Consider the following 24,007-nt stretch of genomic DNA (forward strand, 5'->3'; position numbering starts at 1 on the left):
TCAGAGCACCCCTGCCCCAAATTCAGAGCACCCCTGCCCCAAATTCAGAGCACCCCTGCCCCAAATTCAGAGCACCCCTGCCCCAAATTCATAGCACCCCTGCCCCAAATTCACAGCAGCCCTGCCCCAAATTCACAGCAGCCCTGCCCCAAATTCACAGCAGCCCTGCCCCAAATTCACAGCAGCCCTGCCCCAAATTCACAGCAGCCCTGCCACAAATTCACAGCAGCCCTGCCACAAATTCACAGCAGCCCTGTCCTAAATTCAAAGCACACCCTGTCCAAAATCACAGCACACCCTGTCCCAAATTCAAAGCAACCCTGTCCCAGATTCAAAGCACCCCTCTCCCAAATTCACAGTACCCCTGCCCCAAATTCAAAGCAACCCCTGTCCCAAATTCACAGCAACCCTGCCCCAAATTCACAGCAGCCCTGCCCCAAATTACCAGCACCAAGAAGAACCAGACAAAGCTCTAGCAGTGCGCCTCGTTCCTATAGCCAGGCTCTTCTACAGTGCCACGAAGCTGCTCTGAGACTCTTGGCGCAGGAGGGGCGCCTTATCCACCATAAAGGGGGGGGGGGGTTGAAGACACCGTGGTGGGGTCAGAAAGGGCTTCTGGACTACATGAACTCAAGACTAGATTGGGGAACCAGAAGCAGCCATGCCAAAAAAGTTCAATCCAGCCTGGCGACCCACCTCCTGGCACACACCCATTCCACCCACTCTCTCGCCCTCCTTCTCTCCTCTCACTCTCACTCTCCCTCCTTCTCTCCTCTCCCTCCCTCCTTCTCTCCTCTCTCTCTCCCTCCTTCTCTCATCTCTCTCTCTCTCTCTCTCCCTCCCTCCTCTTTCGCTTCCCTCTCTCGGCTCGTGTTCTCTCCATCTCTTGAAGCCTCCCTGTGCCTGCAGCGATTAACCTCGGGTGCTAGAGCAGGGACAGAGGCAGCAGGAGGGCCCTGGGCTTTCAAAAGCACCTCCAAGGGCCCCAGCCCACCGGGGAAATGCCCAGTGGAATAAGAGGCCTATCCGGCCCGGAGTGAGTCAATGGACATTAAAACAAGGAGCGCTTGCTTCCAGCCGGCCCATGCCCCTACCTTCAGCAGCACTACAGACTCGGCCTTGTTTCCAATTTTGAATTACAAAATGTCTCTCGGCACCTAGTGCTGCTTGCAGGACCATCTACACGCAGCACTAGATGAGCCAGGAGACAAAATGGGTGCTGCAAAGGGATGGAACAACCCCCCAGATCCACTGTTTTCAGAGTGAAGGAATGGCGACCTGTGGAATATGGAAAACAACAAGAAATGGTCCTAGGAGACTACTTCAATTAGGCCTGGGCGGTAAATTCCGTTCCGCTCGCGGAATTTGGGTAATTTCGCGTTCCGCAGAGAATGCGAAATTGCCCAAAATTCTGCGTTGCGCGACTTTGCGAAATTTTTTGCTTGTTCGAGTTCTCAAATGCATGTTCGTGAAATATTTCTCCCCGAGCACGCAGAGATTGCGAATATAAAAAAGCATCGCGAACAAACAATTCAGCGTGTTTGTGGAATTTCTGCATGTTCGCAGAGATTTTTTACCGTTTCGCGGAGATTTGCGTAACGCGATGAAGCAAATTCCGCCCACCCCTAACTTCAATGCCCTTTATCCATCCTCATTCGCTCAGAATCACATACACACAATCTTGAGGGCTGCTGTACTGACCAAAAACAGTGCGTTGACACAAAAAAGTTTATGTAAATTAAAAACAATTTACTAAAAAGATTTTGTGGCCAATTTAAAAATACAGTTTATATAAAATACAAAAATGTGTACTGGTGTCAATATCAAAAGACGGAACGCATAAGAAAACAACAACAATCACGGTGATCAAAACGAAATAACAACAATACGAGAGTAACAAGAAGAGACACTAGTTTTTGTCATTGAAAGCCAAATCCATATCATAAATCTAAAGATGGACCCTAGGGTATTACAATCCGTCAATATTACGAGTAACATCCAGATTGAATGGATTAGTGGTGTAAAGGCGTCAACGCGTTTCGGTGGTTTCCTGATTTAGACCATCTTTTTCAAGACTTAACGTAGCTACTCTCGATAAAAATATCTATAGAGTGTACTGGAAAACCACTCGGTGGCTTTATTTAACGGGGGGATGATTGGTCCTGCTCCCGACGTCGGCGTATATGTCCTTAATTCGTTCGACCTTCACTTGAAAGGAATTATTTTTGTATATATCTGGGCCAGGACTCTTCCAATAGAGAGCCTTGGAACAATAATCTCTTTCAAATTGTAGAGCTTGTGTTTGTTCATGGCGTCATACAGTAGTTCTTGTCATTGCAATTAATTGCAATCGGCTTCTTTTAATGGCCTTCCATTAGAGTTTAGCTCAATGCTGGCGCCTTCCTACGCCCGTGGCATCACACTCCCCATCGGTTCTCATAATATAATACAAGCATTGGCATAGCCAATAGGTCTCGCAATAGAAGAGTTTTACATTTTTCGTTTTGCAAATGGATGAGTGGCGTTGGTAATCACGATCTATATGTTGTGCTGACAGTGCAGCCAGAAAATGTACTGTGTAGAAGCGATATAGTCCGTGTGTGCGCACCAAAAGGTTACAGAGTCAAAGAGACCCTTGTTGTGCTTTTATAAAAATCCATTCTGTTAATGATAACCGTGAGTTTTACATGCGCTTGCGATAGTCAGTGCCAAAACTGTGTGTGTTTTTGTGTGTGTGTTCATGCTATCACAAATATATACAAAATGGAAAAAAAAACATGCCAGTGATGCTCTAAGCAGGGTGATAAACCCATGCTAAACCCATGCTTACAGTGAATAGTGGACACGTATGACGTGTTTGATAGCTGCCGCCCAGCAGCACTGTTTGAAAGTGGAAGTGTTTACCACTGTGCAGGATTAAAACCTATTAGCCCACCGTGAGCCACATGCAGGCATCATAGTGAAAAGCCAGAAATATTTAAAAGTCCCTTGACCCAACCATGTAAATTCTGTGAGAAGCGCTACAAGGCTTTTATTTTGATCCGCTGTGCGAGTGCTTGCTATTAAAAGGTGCGCAGACTTCTATTAAAAATAATTGCCCAAACTCTGAAAGCATACAGCTACCTCCTCTTGTAAAGTGAAACTAATTACAGTAATCTTACTGCATGATAACCGCCAAGTCTATTGAACGGCCGGGGGGAGTTTGAAATCTGCAGGCAGTCAGCGAGCTTTGTGCAGGGGTAATTTAAAGCGGCAGCACCCTGTGTATAACTGTGCGCATTGTTGAAAGTATCGACAGAGGGGGAAAAGTTTAACAGACCTGACATACCACCGCCATAAGTAAACCGAGGCAGGCAAAGGGCAGGTGGGGGCAGAGGGAGATACGGCATCCCACGTTTATTTATTTATTTTTTATCTGCAGTGGAGTGCATGTTAAAAAGCACGCATCCTTCGAATAACAAGCAGGGGGGAGGAGTAGGGAGCCGCATCTGAGGAGACAGAACAAGTGACGGTATCAGGGGAGCACGAGAGAGTAGGGGGGAGGAGAACAAGAGAGGGAACCGGTGTAGCGTCGCCTTTGGGATCCACCAAACACATGCCAGGCGGAAGGCAGCAGATGGGGTGCCTGGGGCTTTGAAGTAGGGTGTCCAGAATTTCAAAGCCAAACAAGACGGAGGGCATTGCTGTGGGGAGGGGGTGGAGGAGAAATGCACACGGCGGGCAGGGGAGGGGGCGGAGCGGGGAGAGCGGCATGTCGGTGTCAAGAAGCCGGGGCCTTTGAAGTGAAGCTAAGCTTCACTTCAAAAGGTGTCGGAGGAATGCGGCTGAGGGAGATTGTGGCTGTGCACGCGCTTTTAAGCTCAATGCACATGCGCATTGAGCTTAAAAGTCACGGGCACTGCAAGGAATCGCCACGATTCCTTGCTTCTTACTTAAAAGTTGTTTAAGCTGCAATAGGCTCGCAAGCTCGATGCGCATGCGCATCGACAGGCGAGACCTAATAAACTGCTGAAACATACCAAAATATTTACAACAAGGGGTGGTGAGGGACAGAGTCTCTGAATTAAGCAGAATACTCTCACCCAGTCAAGAGATCAGGGCTAGATCCAACACCGTTTTTTAGCTCACTGCACCATCCCAGTTTCAGAACCTGGCTGTATGCAAATTAGGCTGTTCCTGTCCCAGTGCATGATGGGAACAGGGCAAACCAAACTACAAAAGCCAATTCTTACACTGGGAAGGAAACAAGCTTCAGGGGTTTGGTTTGCCCTGTTCCCATCATGCACTGGGGCAGGATCAGACTAATTTGCATACAGCCAGGTTCTGAAACTGGGATGGTGCAATGAGCTAAAAAACGGTGTTGGATCTAGCCCTGATCTCTTGACTGGGTGAGAGTATTCTGCTTAATTCAGAGACTCTGTCCCTCACCACCCCTTGTTGTAAATAATTTTGTCCACCCTAAGCGTGGAAGGGTATACTCAGACATGAGTCCCTTGCTCATTGCACCATCAGGATTCAAGCAAGCCGGGCCGAAGACGGCTGAAATGCCCGGAAGCTTGTTTCCTTCCCAGTGTAAGAATTGGCTTTTGTAGTCTGGTCTGCCCTGTTCCCATGATGCACTGGGCCAGGGACAGACTAATTTGCATACAGCCAGGTTCTGAAACTGGGATGGTGCAATGAGCTAAAAAACGGTGTTGGATCTAGCCCTGATCTCTTGACTGGGTGAGAGTATTCTGCTTAATTCAGAGACTCTGTCCATCACCACCCCTTGTTGTAAATATTTTTGTCCACCCTAAGCGTGGAAGGGTATACTCAGATGTGAGTCCCTTGCTCTTGCACCATCAGGATTCAAGCAAGCCGGGCCGAAGACGGCTGAAATGCCAGAAACCGGTCCCCGGAAGCTTGTTTCCTTCCCAGTGTAAGAATTGGCTTTTGTAGTCTGGTCTGCCCTGTTCCCATGATGCACTGGGCCAGGGACAGACTAATTTGCGTACAGCCAGGTTCTGAAACTGGGATGGTGCAATGAGCTAAAAAACGGTGTTGGATCTAGCCCTGATCTCTTGACTGGGTGAGAGTATTCTGCTTAATTCAGAGACTCTGTCCATCACCACCCCTTGTTGTAAATAGAAACATACCAAAAGGCAGGATTTTTTTTTCACTCCCCGCAGGACACAGACAGAGGAGTGTGGAATTCCGGTTTAAAGTGGATTGCTTTAGACAAGGCACAATTTCACCAAAGCTCAGACCAGTATGGAGTTATGGCCTACCACTAATTCTAGGGTTCATGCCTTTATCGAAAGTACCCAACCTACACGTAATCCAATCCGGAGGTTCAACAGCAGCCAGGGGCTGCAGTTCACATTTATTTATTTACCTGTGTTTTATATAGCGCTGGCCAGACCCGGAGGTATCAGAGCGCTTTACATGAGGAGAGTTACATAGGTTACAAGTTACACATTGTTACAGAAGGTACATCAGTTACAGGTTACATCCGTTGGTTCAAGGCGTGTAGAAGAGTAGGGGGGTAATGTAAAGGGGTAACGGGGAGAGAGATCAGGTATAAGGATAAACAAAGCAGGCAGGGGGAGAGAAATTCAGAGGAGAGAGGAAAGGAATAGGGAAGGTAGGCAAAGATGAAGGAGGGAAGAGGTGGGGAGGGGGTAGGAGACACAGAGTGGAGACGAGGAAGTAACGGTGTCTGACGTCCGGCACATGTGGGTCCCGTGCTCACTCTGCCAAAGGATGCAGGCTACACCCTACGGGTGAGCTCCAAGTAGGGCGTGACCGGTCGGGGTTGCTTGTAGTCCCTCCTGGAGGTGGGGCGGTCACCTGGCAGTTCGAAACATACTTCTCACGAGGAGCCGGGTCAGTAGTTATTTTCAGAAGGCGGACCTTTGTCTAGAGTTGCATGGCGAGCGAAAAACAATGGACTGGAATGCGCCCAGAGAGAACGCCAGTGGCTGAGATTTATTCAAGCATTCCATCCATCACCTTGTGGCGGCTGCAGATCACACAGGAGCTAAAGGATGCAGAAGCACGTGCTGGGACTGAGATGGTAAGCCAAGGATAAACAGGGCAGGGCAGGCTGGTTCCCACCCACATGCACCAGCAGGTAGAGCTTGAAACAGGCAGCTGCCAGAACTGAAGGACAACTTTCAAGGGCATAAGTTCTAAGCTTGAATCAGCCAAAATGATCAGACCAGACAAGGGAGAGCACAGGAGGGTTGGACCTGAAGAAGGCCGGGAGTGGGGAAGTGAAACTGTGCATCCGGACATCAGGGATTCAAACAGGCAGGTGCTATCTGGAACTGAGTACTTGCGTGCAGGGCTTTAAGTAGGCCGGATCCTGTCGGTGCTCAGCACCAGCAGTTCTAAAAAGCAGGTTCCGAGACGCGTCCTTTTCAGGCTCTCCATTTTTGCTCTCAGGTTGGAAAAAAAATCTCAACTCTGCAGCAATATCACCCTTCATTGCCATTGATGTAACTTTAGAGAGACTCGTTATAGCTACTTTACAGTGTCATCATTTCAACAGTGAAGCATTTTCAATTTTATATACAACGAAGCCATGGTTGTTGCTCATTTATCTTATGCAACTAACAACCATTGAAAAAGCCAATAGTCCTGGCTTGTTGGTGGTGTAATGTTACTTTCTGTATTTGCAATGACAGAAGCAGCAAAATCCCAGTTGGGTGGCGCACTAGGCTAAGCACAGGTTTTTAGCTTATGTGTTAGGCCACGCCCTTAATTACACCGGCCACGCCCCTTTGAGAGACCCCCTCATTTTTTCATTCCACTTAAAGCCCTGCTTGCATAACTTTAATTTTAACGAGAGCTACGTGTAATAGGAGAAAACCTGCACTTTTAAGCAAAGAGGTGGCACTTGTAATAAGAGATTACCCGCACCAAACGGGTACACCGGGCAGGGTCGGTCAGGCTTAGAGGGCAATTTGGCAATGCCAGGGGGGGTGGTCTGACAGGTCAGAGTGTGGGCTTTTCTTTGGCTGTTTGTGGGCCTGTTCTATGGTATTCTGGATATTTTTTACTGTTGCTATCTCTGATATTATCACAAACATTGCCTGCAGCAATATCAAAGGCATGGCGTCTTCCTCACCTTGCAAAACACATTTTCAGTGTCTCTACTTTCAAAACTGTGCAAATTTGCAATTATAAGACATTTTTTAGCTATCTGATCCACTAATTGGAAGGTCACTATATTTTTCATGCCCCGGCCTATTTTCTGTCCCAATCCACTGAGACAGTGAGGAGCTGCACTTTTAGATTTCCATTTGCATCGCTTTGCGACATGGTGGCGAAGGAGGGACAAAAAAAGAACTGCGCATCACGTGGAAGGTATTCGAGAAGCGAGGTAGGGCGGGGAGAGATGGTCTACCCCGGCAGCCTCAAAACCTTCGATGGTGGTCAGCTCTGGGCAGGGATGGCAGCTAATCTAGTATGTCGGGTGCTCGTCTATAATGCCAGTCAAATTTCAATAAGTCCTGGCTGCTTTTGTATTATACCTGCAGCGGACATGCCACAAACATATCCATGCTTCCATTGGACACAGACCGGATATCCAGTGGCAGTAGCTGTCTCAGTCACTGCAGAACAAGGACTATTTACAAAGCCACCTTCTTTGGTATGAAAAAATGCTATGGGTGTTGCACTACTGTCGCCTTACAAACACGTGGCAACGCTGGCGACACCATGGACCACGATCTCTACTCTACAAAATCTAAACCTGTAGACCAACCTCTAGCACCTTACACAACTCCACATCCAGCCCCTAGACTCCACACCATCGCTTCTACATACATGAGCATGCGGCATCCCTTCACCGTCCTCTGCCACCACCACCTCTACCCTCCACCACAGTCTGCATCCTATTCCACCCAAACATCTAGTGTTCAGGCCAAATCACAATGTACACCAACACCTACATGTGGTCACCAGCTGCACCGTATAAATACATATACAAATGGCTATCTCCATCACAACCTACAGCAACCATGCACTACTACACATATACACTCCACCACTACCTAAGCTGTAAGCCAAGGGCACTCTTCGCCCTACGCTGCCACCTGCACACACAAAATCTACGACCTACAAACCACCATAAGGGCACGTATACCACCTAGCATCTCTAATATCTACACACCATCTACCACAATGACATCAAGAACTACATGAAGCATATACTATGCATACATTACACCCCCACATACTAACAGCACCATATTCACCTAATTGTTTATAATGTGTAATGAAATTAATAGCCTTATTGATTCACTTTCTAAATACCTACATCTTAAAAGTATTTTGAAAGAAAACAGTATCTATAAAAGTTTGTTTGAAGTTCGCCTTTGCACTGTGCTGATGAAAGGAAGAAGATAAAATGCTTGCTGGTCAGCAGACCAGTGCTACCAAGTTTAGCTTGGATAGGCCAATTCGTTGATCCATTCAAGTCCTTCTTCTATCTCAGCTACGCCAAGTTGATCTGTCCCGCTTTGTGCACTGGGGCTCCTTTTAGCAGTATATCCGCTCTGACAGCCTATTAAGATGTGCTCGTGATCCAGTCACTGCCTCCTCGTGGTTCTCCATCACTGGCCATCTTCAAACCCATCAATGAACCCAAAATATGATTTCCTCCCCCAAACCATAGCACATAACCATTTTTCCAGATTCGTGTTTTTTTTCTATTTTAAGGCCAGGCACGAGGGAGCGTTTCTTGTCTGCAAACCTCATGCATTCACAAAAAAAAGAAAAGAATTAAAAAGCAATAAAGATGGAAAGGCTTTGGCTTCAACCTTTGTTGGCCATATTTTTTTAGGGACATTTGTTCAATAAGCGGTTGCTTTAAACCACCTTTGATGTAGTGCAATTACCCCTAACCAATAGACATTTTTAACATCAACCCCGTATCAAATTACGCAGGAAGTGTTTTTACCTGAGCAGCCCAGTGACAAATACAGGAAGAAGGAGGTTTACATCGTAAACTTTGATAAACGCAGTAGGAGTGGGTTTCACATTATGAACTCAGTGGCAGACATCACAGGAAAGAGGTTTGCATTATTTCCCACAGATTTTCTCACATAGATTAGTAGTTTAGGATGGGCTAATGGAGGTCTGGTTTGGATTGTGTACATTTGTAATGTATTTAGTACTGTGTGTAATTTGAAGTAGCTTTTTGTTTATGAAGCAAACTTTATTAAGTGTTAGGGGGTGCTTTTGCGTAGTTCTGAATTTGTACCCCACACAACCTCCCTGAATTACTCTTGGAGTGATCTGCCTCGCTACCCTAAGGGTTATGTGCTAAGGCGGTGCATTTTATGCTCTGTTTGGGCCCGGTGTAGGGAAACATCCAATTGATAAAACTGGATCCCAGTAACCCCTGACCTCTCTGAGACACATGCTTTAAGAACGACCACAACCTCATGTGAACTGCAATAGAGATACGTTACTATTGCCCACTGTCCTAGAAGAAACCAGCCCTGCTACTGTCCATCTCCCTAAGTGTGCCCTTCTGTACCATCCCAAACTCGAGCAGACGCAGTAATGTAAATGTGTGTGTATTTATATAGCGCCTTCTACCCTGAGGTCTCGTAGCGCTGTATTCATACCGCTGTGGAACCCTTCCTGGCTTTCCAGTGAAATGTCCACTCCTGGGCACCCCCAAGGTGAAGCCAGGCATCCAAGCGCTGCTGGGGCCGTTGTGGAGATTAAGCAAGCTATTGCCCAGAGTCACAGAGTGGGACCCATGATTAGAATAGGCACCGAGGCGAGAATTATCAGGTACGGGGAAATTGAGCCCAAGACCCGCCGAGGCAGGAATTGAACCCTGGTCCCGGACCAGAGCTCTGCATCAGGGTCTGCCGCTCTAACCAATGAGCCACGCTTCTCCAGTAGAGTGCCCTGCTGCATTAGCCAGCAGTAGCAGGGCCAGTAAAACATGGCATCTGTTCCTTGCAGACTCACTAAGATAGCATCAGGTCTCCCCATGTTCATGCAGCAGGTTATAGAGTGGGCTGTGCTTGTTGCAGTAAACAAACAGCTGAGCTGTTATGGTGTGCCTGCTGCCTCATCCGTGGCTGTGATCACATTATCTTTTATTCTGACAACTGCCGGGCTTCCCTCAGAGCGGCTGTTCCTCCATCCAACTGGGTGATGACAGCAGCGGTGGTGTCTCTGCTGCACTATACTAATTCATCTACTGTGCAATTAATGTTAGCCTCTGTGTCTTTAATGAAATCCAGAATCTCTGGTCATGGTAATAGGAGAATCGCAATTCTTCGGTGCAGGTGCAAGAATGTGCTTTTCCGCATATGCCCTGTACAGTGATCCTGCCTGGTTGAGAACAAACTTCTTCCATTTAACTCAATGTACCGTACATGTGCCGGGGGCGTGGAGGCCACTGTGCTGCACATATGCACAATGTGTGTTCACAGTACTGGTAGCTGGATTGAATTCTGGGTTGATGCTCTGGGACAAGGATCAGCCAGGGAGAGCAGCTGCGGAAACTGTTATAGACCTCTGCCTGGAGGCAGGGTACCAGAGCAGAGGGCAATTCTATGCACTAATGAGTCCGGTGAAGGGGTTTGAGACTGCTCACCATTCTAACTGATGCCTCACATTCTGGACAACTAGTTCAGATGCTCCGTCCATCACCACCCCCTTTTGTACTGCTTCATTCGCCGTAAGTTATCAGGGTATGCTCAGACGTTGAGTCCCTTGCTCACTTTGCCACTGGATTCAAGCAAGCCGGGCTGAAGCTGGCTGTAATGCCAGAAACCGGTCCTAGGAAGCTTGTTTCCGGTCCGGGGAAGGCATGGCTTGGCAGTTCAGGCTGGACTGTTCCCATGAGGCACAGGGTCAGACTGATTTGCATATGGCCATGTCTGAACTGGGGGGGCAGAGTGGGCTAAAGAACGGTGATGGATTAAACCCAGATCTGTTGATTGGGTGTGAGTGTTTGATTGGTTCAGATGCTCCGTCCATCACCACCCCCCTTTTGGACAACTGGTTGAGGCACAGGATGTGAAGGTCACTGATTAGTAAGGTGGATTTAGTGGTGAGGATGGATGTAATACAGCCAGTTGGTAAGGGTTCTTGAAAGTAAATAAATAGGCAGCCAGGATCATTAATGGTTGCGGGTCCTTCCTTAAGGACTACAGGCCATCAGGATCATATGAAGAGAATTAACTACACGTAGGAATGATTGCTGCAGCGTCGTCTCAAGAGTGACACTGTTTTATCAGTAAATAAAAGCACAGCTTGACTTCAGCCACTGACCACCAAGAAGACAAGAAAGGAACTTCTCAAGACATTCAGGTAAAAAAAGAAAACACCCAAATTACTAATACACAAAATCTCGCAACCTTCACATATTAGCGGTCAGGCTCTACCAGAAGCAGTATCACACCTCTAACAGAGTACCAGTAAAACACTACCAGAAGCAGTCTTATAACCTTCACAGATTAGTAGTCACACCTCCGACAGCACCCAAGGTCCTCAGATTAAAAGTCTTACATTCTTGCAGGACTCCGACGCCTCTCTCAAAATACCAGCCACGCAGTACTTTTTACATCCTTCACAGGGTACAAGTCTTGCACCACTGACAGCATTCACAAACTAGCAGTTACTCAATACTGGAAGCACATTAACAACCCTCACATATGAGCAGAAAAAAAATACATGGATGGGAGTGTGAAAGTCGCTCCCCGAACCTGCACACGTTCAGGAAGAACCTCACAACCTGGCTCTTCCACTGATCCAGAGCCGCCTCCCCTGCACCTTGAGACTCTCACGGGTGAATAGCGCGCTATATAAACCTCTGATTGATTGATTGAAAGAATGAGTCAATTAGTGGATAAAAAGATATAGGAGTAAATGGGTGAGTGATTCAGTGACTGGGCAATGAGTAGCTGAATACAAGGACAGATGAATGAGATTTGTAACAGTGTAATCCCCAACCTTATGGCCTCACATTACACTTGTAGTATTATTTGAGAGCTTATGTTCTTTGCATTTATTTTGAGACTCCCTGCCTGTTTGTACAATGTTTCAACTCAAAGTCTTTTTTTAAAAGAAGCGGTTACTGTATGTTTTATTCTTTATAAGTCGTAGCCCTGGTGAAGCTCTATTTCGGGCGAAACGTGTTGGCTGCACATTTGTTCTTTTATGAAGGCAATAAAGAATGTAAACAATAAGAAAACCGTATCAACATTGTGAATTTTACTTGATTTTTTGCACATTTTATCTTGTGTTAGCTCTCTAATATATAAAAACTTCTCTCCATGTTGGGTCATCTGGTAGCTGACCTGTAGAGATGGACAACAAGTGAACGTATTTTGTGGAACTTTAAGGGTGCAGTATAGTAGTCCCTAGCTAATGTTTGTTCCTTTGTACCCAAGAGCAGATGGATGAGTAACTGCACAGATGGAAGCATCCAGGCATTTTCATTTGAAAGTTAGGCCTCTTGGATTAGCCAGTGGTTAGTTCGAACAGTTTGTGCACCAATCATCTTTTTTTGAACCAATCCTTCTTTTAAAGGGCCTCTTTTGGCACTCTAAGGGGTGCTTGCTGCTCTGTTGCCCATAAGTGAGGGAAGCTTGCACTTGCTGCTGCTTTGATGTGCCTGTTCTTTGTGTGAGAGGGCTTGTGCCTCAAATTCTTTGTGCTGTACCAGTTATGTGTGTCTTACTTGAGAAAACAGTTGCACTGTACAAAAGTCAATATGTTTGCCTTTGTCAGTACTTGCTGTACGTCTTGGTCTCAATGAGGCAAATGGGTTATATGTTCAGGGTAGATGTGTGTTGCACCAGGAAAGTAACTCTAAGCAGTACAATCCAATCACCCAAAAAAAAAATACTGTAATAAAAAAAGAAGGTATACTTTATGAATTCATTAAACTGTTCTGAAAAGCGAGGAATCATTTGTGTTGTGAGAGGCTGCTTCCTCATCAACACAACAAAGCTGAACCCAGACAACTGATTTGTGGAAAGATGTGACCTTCAGTCCTCAGTGCACCACAAACTACTGTTCCTTTTCAAACAACCTCAACAATGGTGACCTTTTTGGAACAGAACTACTATACACAATCAGAATCTTACACAAAACAAGCATCTCCGTGGTCATCACACGACAGGTTTTCACTGAACACAAAGCTGAACCTGTGGGCTTCGTTTAACAGAGTTTCATGAACCAGGAAGTGCCCAGGCTATGGAAGAGGAAGACAGACTGCTGTTTATGATTGTTATCATGTGTCCTGGAGAAACCTTCGGGTCTCTCATACCAGAGACTTAATGGGAAACTTAAAATAGCAGGGTTGAGTATATTTTTACCAGGCCAGCTCATGCAGCAAAGAACAGACTGTTCAGCAAGGCAGTGCAATGGTGCAGAAACAGTGGGGCAGCAGGAGGACTCCATGTGCCAGTGTACGGAAACTATGCGACCTCTGTTATGCTACGTAAATCAAGAGTAGAAGTCCCCTAGCTAAGCATACACAAACAACGTGGCCTCAACAGTGCTACTCATACAAAGAGTACAGAAACAAGGTGGCAGCATTGAGTGCAAGCCATACAATATGTACAGATATGATGTGTCAGCAGTGCAACCTGTGCTAAGTGCACAAAACAAGGCGGCTGCAGCAGTGCAACCCATGCTAAGCGTAAAAAGACAAAAGTGGTTGAGGCAGTGTTACCTGTACCAAGCACACAGAAGCAATGTGGCAATAGTGCAACCTGTGCTAAGTATCATTAACCCCTTTAATGCTGCGCACGTTCAGCGGACGTCGTGTGCACTACCTCGGTAGTGCTGCGCATGTCCGCTGGACGTCGCGGCCCCGCCCGTTCAGTAGAACGTTCCGCACCAGCGCGGAACGTTCAGCGCAGCGGAGGGGTTAAAAAATCTGGCAGCAGTACTACCAGTACCAAACAGACATAAACAATGTTCCTGCACTTCAACCCTAGCTAAGCATAATAAAACAATCTGGCAGCAGTACTACCAAGTAGACAGAACCAATGTTACAGTTGTGCAACCTGTGCTATGTATCACACAAACAAATGTGGCAGGAACACTACCAGTACCAAGCAGACAGCAACAATTTCGCAGCAGTGCAACCCATGCTAAATGTACAAAAAATGGAGTCGGTGAAAACAGTTCGTGCAAGCAGTGATAACTATACCAAATGTATCGTCTAGTACATTCTTCGTTCACCCAGGTGTATAAATGATCTGTTAGATGTTCAACATTTGATTCAATGCCTTTTAAACTCCTCATTTAACTCTTCTTTCGATTATTGTTTTGGGTACTGGTTATTATTGCTGCATATGATTACCGTATCTCTCTATGCTCCATCGCATAGCCCATTCCTACTCGTGCACTCCGGTTATATTGAGCTGTTATGTTTGTACTAGTTGATTAAATGCCATTTAGATTCTCCATGTTAGACTAATGTTCTGATTTGTTACCTTTCCCTCAAATTGTAAATCGCTCTGATACCCTTCGGGATAAAGTTTGCGCTATATAAAACTTTATAAATAAAATAAATAAATGCACAGGAAAATGTGGCAGCAGTACTACCCACATAAGTGCACAAAAACAATGTGGCGCAAAAAAAGTTACCAGGGGTCTTACAACCCCCAACAACTTGCACAGATGTCATAAAACAGCAACAGTGCAACTCTTGCCAAGTGGACAGAAGAAACAAAGTGAGGCAGAAGAAGTGCTAACCGTACCAAACGTACAAAAACAATGTGGAAGCAGCAGCATTACCCAATTCAAGTGTACAGAAAAATGTGGCAGCAGCTGTGCCGGAAGCAGTACAACAAAAAAGAGGTAATCCTGGTACACGCGGTACATAAACAGGACTACTCCAAACCAACTGTCACCGCATGTACAAAGTGTGACAGCAGCACTACTTGCCAGGTGGACATAGGCATGTAGCAGCAAAACATACTTTCTGCATGTGCTTCATGTTTTAAAAAGGGTCTAAAAACATCAGTGTTTATTTATTTTTTATTTTAAAAGTTTTATATAGCTCTAGCTTGACCCGTAGGTATCAGAGCGCTTTACATACACCCTGTAAAAAAACAGACGGAAATTGCATTATATAGTAGGCAGGCAGTAAGGAAGCACACCGGTGATAAAAAAAAATACAGCATGAAAAATAAGGTGGTTAACACAGTCCGGTCACCAACTATCCTTGAGTGTCAAGAGAGAGGAGTAAACTCGGATATTGAAGTCTAGGTTAGTTGACGTTGTTCAGGAAAGTAGTTGTTAAGGAGATGGAGTTTCAGGTCCCTTTTGAAACAGGAGAAGGAGGGGTTGCATCTGAGGACTCTAGGGAGAGCGTTCCACATCCTGGGAGCGTTGCCAGAAAACGATCGGTACTGTGTGGTTTTCTTTTTCAGTTTCGGAGGAATAAGAAGGAGTGAGTTGGAGCTTCTCAAGAGTTCTGGATTGTCCTGCTCTTACCAGTTTGTTATTCAGGTAGTTAGGGGTCGGAGAGTGAAGGGTTTTGTGTGTGATGCAGGCCAGCTTGTAAATACACCTCCCTTCCATGGGAAGCCAGTTGAGGGAGTTGAGAGCTGGAGTGATGGGTTCAAATCTTTTTACTCCAGATACGAGTCGAGCGGCCATGTTCAACACTGCCCTTAGAGGGGCTAGGTGAGCTTTTGGAGTCCATGTTAGGATGGCGTTCCCGTAGTCAATTTTAGAGAGAACTAGGGATTGGACTACTGTCTTGAGGTCATCATGAGTAAGAAAAGGTTTCAATTTCTTGGTGTGTTTTAGAGAGAAAAGGGCACTTTTTACAGAGTTTTTGATGTGGGCCTCCATAGATAAGTTTTTGTCAAGGGTGATGCCTAGAGACTTAACTGAGTCGAATAGGACGATGGGGCAGTTTAGGGCGACCAGATTCTTGAGCCACTCTTGGATTGGACGATGGTTGCTTTTTGGAGAGAATAGGATTAGGTCTGTTTTATCTGGGTTGAGCTTTAAGTGGTTAGCGTTGAACCAAGTTTGGATCTTGGTTAGAGTGGCATTGAGGTGTCGGATGTCGCTGGGAGACTTGATTTTGAAATAGATTTGGGTGTCATCAGCGTAAAGGTGGTAATTCACTCCAGCTTTTTTCAAGATGATTGCGAGGGGCTCCATGAAGAGATTGAACACTGCAGTATGCATGTGTTTGGGCCTCTCTAAATATCATTCCACTAGACATGCACTTCGTACGGTCCACTGTATTGCACACAAAGCACTCCTCGGAAAAGGCCCAGAGTTCCTACAAAAAAGCTTTAAGTGGTACCACCTATCCACACAACTGCGCTCCGCTGGTTCTAAAAATCTGGTGATTCCAAACTGCAAACTTGCTTCCTGGGGAGGACGAGTCTTTGTATTAAATGCCTCGTAACTCTGGAATTCACTTCCAACACATATCAAATATATTCCCGACCTCTCGCCCTTCAGAAAAGCTTTAAAACCCTTGCTTTTCAACAACTAATTTCCCAAGATTTCTTTTTAAATTAAGTCAATTCACCCCTAATGCTGAAGCAGCACCAACATACCTTTGGGTTGCAGTTTATAGGTAAATTTGACATAACATTTAACATAGCATAACTGATGAGCCCGAATACATTAAAAACCGGTCTTGGGATACTAGTGTTCCAGTTTAGGGAGGATTGGGCCGGGGCAGATGGGCCGATCTGTTCAGATTGGAGCAGGGTCGACTGAGGTGGCATGGTGTGCGAAATAACGATGGACTGGAATGTGGCCGGACTGCCAGTGGGTGAAATTAATTTAACCATACCTCCATCATTTTTTCTATACTTCATTGTGACTGGTGCTATGGCACCTATATGATGATGCATGTTCCTATTTTACTCACTTCCGCCAAGCTTTTATTTGACTTAGGGTCCGGCACAGACACATGGTTCTCAGTCACTCACCCCAAACATTCCCAATAGGTTAGATCCAGCAAAGTCCAGGGTAAAGAATTGATAGCTTAGTAAATGGCACAGGGTTCTTTCAACCAAACACCCATCTTTCAGCAAAAAAAAATTACAAGTGCTGCACAGGGTTGCCTCAACAGCCACTCAAACATGTGGTCAGATGTAATAGAGGGTTTTACCCATTCGGTGTGTATGGGAATGTTAGTTTGTACATATTGATGGCACAATCGTTCACAGGTAATGCGGTGAGAATCTGGAACTCGCTTCCGCCATCGCTCCATGTCACTACCTCCATCCGGATCTTCAAAGCGGACCTCAAATCTCTTTTATTCCAAAGACACTTTCAGAACTAATTCCCTCCTTCTCAGACCCCGCCAGGAAGTTCTTTAGTCATTGTATATTTGCCACATATATTTATATTTTTGTTTGTACATCCTGTGCTTGCATCATTTGATATTGTGTTCCTTTTGCCAGTGTTGTTTTGATTTTATGGCCTGCTATTTTTCGCCAGGAAGTTCTTTAGTCATTGTAAAATGTGTCATATGTATTCTTATTTTTGCTTGCACAGTCTGTTCATGCTGTGCTTGAGATGGTGTGCCTTTTGCCTGCGTTGCTTCGACTCTATGGCATGCTATTTTTATGTGTTCCATTCCTGTAACAGTTCTCTCATGTAACGTAACTGGTTCTATTGTGAAGCGCTCTGACACTTTCGGGTAAAGTCCACGCTTTATAAAAATGCATTAAATAAATAAAATAAATTAAAACTCCCTGGGGAGTGTTCGGAGGCCCCTCCAACCAGAACCAGGGCCTTCATACGCGTGTGTGACAAGAAATTGAGACTGGCCAGTAACTCATCCCTGCTTGTTTTCCTCTTGTCAGAACTAGGAGATGGCTCACTGGAGGCTTGGCCGATGTGCCATATTGCTTAAGTAGAAAGCCCATCTGGAGTTCTTCTGATGGCAACGACAACAGGTCATAGATAGTAAAAGTATAATACTCCCAGTCTGTCTGTAAGACTCTAACAAGACCCAGCCACTAGCGAGGCACTGGATACTCAGGGCGGCATGTTTGATTTAAAGAAGTTGTGCACTAAACCCACCCTCCCTGAAGCAGAAACTGCACAATTCAGTAAGTAAGAGAAACTCCCGGAGGAAAAAGTTGATGGTTCAAAGTCCTGAAATACAATTAGCACAAACCAACCAATCTTTCTCTGGGGCATCACCCAAAAAAAACAACAAAAAAACACAGAACAGCCATCCCAAAGAGCAGTCCCTTATACAACAGCTTTGAATGAAGTGTCAACTATTGCATTTTTGTTTTTAACAGAAAATAGCAGCCCTTCAACAAAACAAAGCGATACCAAAGGGGATGATGGACGGAGCGTTTGAGCAAATCAAACACTCATCCCCAGTCAACTGATCTGGGTTTAATCCATCACCATTCTTTAGCTCACTCCACCACCCCAGTTCAGACATGGCCATATGCAAATCAGTCTGACCCTGTGCCTCATGGGAACAGTCCAGCCCGAACTGCCAAGCCATGTCTTCCCTGGACCGGAAACAAGCATCCTGGGACCGGTTTCGGGTTCATAACCCTCATCAGCCAGGCTATCTTGAATCCAATGGTAGAGTGAGGAAGGGACCCACATCTGGGCATACCCTGCCAACTTAGGGCGAACAAAGCAATACCAAAGGGGATGATGATGGCCTCGACAACAGGTCATAGATAGTAAAAGTATAATACTCCCTGTCTGTCTCTAAGACGCCAACTGACCCAGCCACTAACGAAGCATGTGTTTAGTCAGGGCGGCATGTTTGATTTATAGAAGCTGTGCCCTGTACCCACCCTTCCTGTTGCAAAAAGTGAACATCTCAGGAAGTAAGATTAATTCCGGGAGGAAAGAATTGATGGTCCAAACTCCTGGAATACAATTAGCACAAACCAATCAATCCTTCTCTGGGGCATCCGTCATAAAAAAATAAAAATAGAACAGCTTTCCTCAAGAGCAGTCCCTTATACAACAGCTTTGAATGAAGTGTCAACGATTGTATTTTTGTTTTTAACCCGTTCCACGCTATTGACGGAACCGTTCCGTCATGCCCCTCGGGTGGGCTGTGCTCATGACGGAACCGTTCCGTCACGGCCCGGCCGCCGCGCCTGCGCGGCGGGTTTCATTAAGCGGGCGGGGCCGTGACGGAACCGTTCCGTCACAAGCACAGCTCACCCGCGAGCCGTGGCGGAACGGTTCTGTCACCAGCGCAGGAGCGCCGCGCGCCCCCCCCGCGACCGTTAGCGCTGCGGCGGAATAGCCGCCGCAGCAGCGAAGGTGTTAACAGAAAATAGCGGCCCTGCAACAAAACAAGCAGATCAACATTCAGTTCGTAAGCATGAAGATCGAAGTTTGTTTTGCATGACGTTTTCTTCTTAGGTGTGTCCGGTGCATTTGTGAATGTGTCCTCAACTCATGTATGCTAGCAACAAAATGTAAGCAAGCCTTTGTTTTGAACATTGCGTTCTTTTTTTGTCTCATAAATCAGAGTTGGATGGACTTTTCAGAAAAGGTCTTGTACTACCCAACCCCCCCCCCTTCCCATTTATAGTGCATGCTTCGTCACCAGGAAGCCCATTCTCCCTCACTTTATATCCTGCAAGAAGGCACACCTTGGCCTCTATCAGTAGTGAGTCTTAAAAAGTATGCTTCTAGGTGCACTGGTGCTTTCTTGTTATGTTATGTTAAAATTTATTTGTAGAGCGCACGTACACCAGGTTGGTTTCTTGGCGCTGCTCTAAGGGAATTGTAGTAAGGTGTTACTAGTATGCCAGTTTGAATAGCCAAGTTTTCAGGAGTCTGCGGAAACTCATGAGGTCAGTGCAGGATCTGATCTCCAGAGGCAGGGAGTTCCAGAATTTGGGGCCTATGGTGGCAAACCTCGTCCCCCCGCACGTTTAAGCCTGAAGGGGGGTATGAGCAGGAGATGCAGGTGGGCAGATCGCAGGTTACGGGCAGGGATGTATCTACTGATCAGGCTGTTGATGAACTTTGGGTTTTACTATTTAGGGATTTAAAGATGATACATCCCATCTTAAAAGCACATCTCTGGGTTATTGGGAGCCAGTGCAGTTTTTTTCAGCAGAGGGGTGATGTGTTGGCGCCTGTTACCTTGGAGAATCAATCTTGCCGCCTGGTTTTGAACCATTTGAAGGCGGTTGGTGAAGTAGGCCGGAATGCCAAGATAGAGGGAGTTGGCATAGTCGATGTGGGATATTAGCATCGCGAGGACTGCCTGTGTTTTTGCTTCCTGATTAAGGAACCTGCTAATTTTCCTTATTTTGCTTAACCGGAAACAGCAGGTTGAGATCACAGATCCGATTTGATTTTTCATGGTTGTTGATTACGACCCCCAATGTTTTGGCAGGTGTAGAGGGGACAGGGATTGTTATCGCCTTTGGTCATGGAGTCTCTTTAACTTTAGGTCTAAGCTCCCAACCCTTGCATTTGGCAACCCACCCCCGAGGAAAATAATCAAATAAACTAAAAAAACTCCCTGCAGCCCTGGCCTGAGAAGCTGCTGGACGGATGCCCCTGACCCCGGGGACAGCGCGCGCGTGACGCACGATGGCGCGTGCCAGGGGCTGGAGGTGTGTGAGGGGCCGGGCCCCCCAGGCACCACACAGACCTCTCCCACCCTCAGGCGATGACGCAAGGCGCCCTGGAGGCTGGCACCCACCCCGGCCGCTGGCACCGAGGCGCTCACCCTGGAGGCTGGCACTGAGGCGCTCACCCTGGAGGCTGGCACCGAGGCCTCACCCTGGAGGTGTGTGAGGGGCCGGGCCCCCCTGGCACCACACAGACCTCCCCATCCTCAGGCGCCCTGGAGGCTGGCACCCACCCTGGCCGCTGGCACCGAGGCCTCACCCTGGAACCAGACATGTTTACAGTGTGAACTCCAGGCCCCGTGGAGGGGGCAGAGGGGCGGCCACTGAGCGCGCGCCCGCGCCACACACCCCCAGGGGACCCACTGCAAACACGTCAGAGGCAGCTGGCGGGAAGAGCGGCCTGCCAGGGGTGGCGCAACCCCTGGCGGCCCGAGCACTGACAGCAGTGACGCGCTGGGGGACTCTCTCTGCAGCACGGCTGTCCGTCTGTCTCCAGGCCCTCAGCCAGTGCACTCTACTGACTGACACTCATGACTGGGTACGCTGCAGCACGGCTGTCCGTCTGTCTGTCTGCAGGCCCCCTGCCAGTGCACTGTACTGATTGGCACAGGTGCCGGACTGTCACTCATGACAGGTGACGCAGCAGCAGGTCTGCCTGTCCCCAGTCCCTCAGCCAATGCACTGTGCTGGCTGGCACCTGGCTGCAGCATGTATGCCTGTGTCTCTCAAGGCCCTCTGCCGATGCACGGACTGCCCCCAGTGCTGTGCTGTCACTCACCATGAGTGACGCAGCAGCACGCCTTTCTGTCTCCAGGCCCCCAGTCAATGCACTGCACTGACCTGGACCCGTGCCGTGCTGCACCATTGCACTGTTCTGACTGACACCCGTGCCGTGCTGCAACTGGGTGAGGCTGCAGCATGTATGCCTGTGTCCTGGCCCTCTGCCGATGCACTGCACTGACTGACCCCCGTGCCGTGCTGCCACTCACCATGAGAGACGCAGCAGCAGGTCTACCTGTCTCCAGGCCCCCAGCCAATACACTGCACTGACAGGTGCCTCACTACGCGTGCCCACGGGTGACGCTGCAGCACCCCTTGATGCCTGCACCGTGTAATGCCCACGCCTCAGGCCCCCTGACCGAGGGGTGCCACGGCCGCCCTCAGCCCAATCAGGGCCATATGCTTGTGCCTGGCTGCAGTGGCGGCTGCTCCACCTGTGCCCTCCCACTGAACGCAGCACATGACGCGTCACGGGTGCATCGCCGCGTCTGTGCCCCACGCAGGAGTGAGTGCACTGACTCAATGTCACGGCTGGACTGCAGCACGCAACAGAGACGAGCATTGCGACCCCTGCTCCTCTGCATGCAGCGATGAAAGAAAAGTCTCATCTTTGCCTGATTCGGTGCCGCAAACAATCTCACTCTTTTAATTCCAATAAAATAATGTCACAACCGCGTAGGTGCACTCTGCTACACACATAGAAGGCGTGCACTTCTAATGCAAACCAAAGAACAGTGGGCTGGCCGAAAAAGCTTAAGTTTCACCCTAGGGCCTGTTTGTGCTAGAAACCGCCCGCCTCGGCCAGCTACATACACATACAATACACGCCTGGTCCTACAATGCAAAGGACTAATCCTTTCACCGGTTGCCCTCAGGAAATTGGATTAGGGGTGATGCACGGGGTTTCCTGGGCGCTGAATCAATCACCCAATGGGTGACATGGTACATCAGTCGGGGACAGGGTGCCCTGGGTGCAACTGGCCATTGGGTGGACGGTGGACCGCCATGCAGCACCTGGTACGAGTATGAATGAAAGAACAACAAAAACAACCCAACAATGACATTGCAAAGCAAAACTCACCCTCCTGCGAAGAGGTGCAGCAGCTGGGAGTGGTGGGCCATGCTTTCTTCAGACGAAGCAGCCAGGGTCGCGCAGGTGGCGGGCAGGAATCCACTCTTGGGTTGGGTCGCCCTGGCAGACACCACATCAGCCTCGATCGGAAGCACACTTGGCTTTGACCTTTGACACAAAAGCTAAACAAGCCTTGAACTTCAGCACTGGCCCAATCTTGAGTTTCAGCAGCAGCGCCACTCCAGGAGTCCTTGTTTTCTGAGGCACATCCAAATTTCAAGGCAGAGTGAGTCCTGGGCTCTAGCAGCGGGGGTCACTCATCCTTGACCCCCAGGGTCACTGCAGAGATGATGATTCTGACCCACGTCTTCTATCCCAGCACCGCTTGGATCCCGGTTCCACTGCACCCGCTGCACAGACCCAAGGTGACACCTCTGACCTCCAGCAGTGGTGCGTTCTTGATTTTAACTCCAGTGACGATGGCTCCTAAACTCAGCCGTGACCTCTGACCCCGATCTCAGGTGACCTTTGCTCAGGATCCACAGATAGGCGTCACCTGTGGCAACAGTCGGTTTTTTATTTCAGAATGGAGGCACATTTAGCCTTGAACTTTGAGCCTGCAATCACCTCGGTGTCCAGGAGCACGCGGTGCGCCCTGGGACCGACGACTCCTTCAGATCTGCTGCTGATGCAAGTTGTGATCCTGGTGCAGACTTCCGAAGACTGCTTCCTTGGCGCCGGTGTGGCTCATCTCAGGCAGATGTGGGCGGGGACTGCTGCTCTAGGCCCCGCCCCTCGCACTCTCCCCTCTTCTCTATGTGTCTCTTTTACCTTCTATATTTCCTCTCTCCCTTTCATGTCTTCACGCACTCTGGCGCAGTCTCTTACGAGTTGTTTCCTCTACCTTCCTGATGTCTCTTTTTATCGCTCTCTTTAGATCATCTAGTTTCTGCTCTGCACGCCTCTCCTCAGTCTGTTCTCCATATATTGTTTTCTTTTTTTGCTCTCTCCCTTCTAGGCTTGTTTTCACCCTCTCTCAGGTCTGTCTGCTTTTCATTCTCCCCTCTCTGCCTCTTTGTTTTCCTGGTCGCTTGGATCTGTCTCTTGCCTCAGTTTCCCCCTTCTCCTGCCCTAGGGCTTCTATGGATCTGCTCCCTGTCTGTCTGTCCCCAGCCCCTTCCCTGTCTGTGCTTTGCTTCTCCTCTCTCGCCCTGTCTCTTGCCTCTCTCGCCCTGTCTCTTCCTCTCTCTCTCTGTTGCTTCCTCCTCTCGCCTGTGTTTTTCCGCTTGCCTCTCTCTCTCTCTCTCTCGCCCGGTGTCGAGCTCCCCCTCCCTCCTCGGCTCCTCTGACGCCTCCCTGTCCCCGTGATCTCCCAGCCCTGCAGTCTCGCTCTGTCGTGCACTCCCTCGGTCGCACTCTCACCCCTGGACTCCAGCAATCTCTTCCGGTGCAGCCCCTGCCCGTCTCGTGGTGCGCCCGGGGACGGAGCTTCGAAAACAACTCGCCTGGGAGCGAAGGAGGGGCTGAGGGGGGGGAGGAGTGAGGATGAGGA

General features: G+C 48.0%; 1 protein-coding gene across 1 annotated transcript in view; it reads right to left on the reverse strand.

The window, feature by feature from the left end:
• LOC144768097 (solute carrier family 25 member 36-A-like) overlaps positions 1-23,656 on the reverse strand; it is a 65,295-nt gene extending 41,639 nt beyond the window's left edge. The window contains exon 1 of the mRNA XM_078651484.1: positions 22,465-23,656. Within this exon, the coding sequence (XP_078507610.1) occupies positions 22,465-22,505 (41 nt within the window). The 5' untranslated portion in view covers positions 22,506-23,656. The remainder of the gene's footprint in view (positions 1-22,464) is intronic.
• Between the last annotated feature and the right edge of the window lie 351 nt (positions 23,657-24,007).

The sequence above is a fragment of the Lissotriton helveticus genome, chromosome 7 (assembly GCF_964261635.1).
Source record: "Lissotriton helveticus chromosome 7, aLisHel1.1, whole genome shotgun sequence".
NCBI lineage: Eukaryota > Metazoa > Chordata > Amphibia > Caudata > Salamandridae > Lissotriton > Lissotriton helveticus.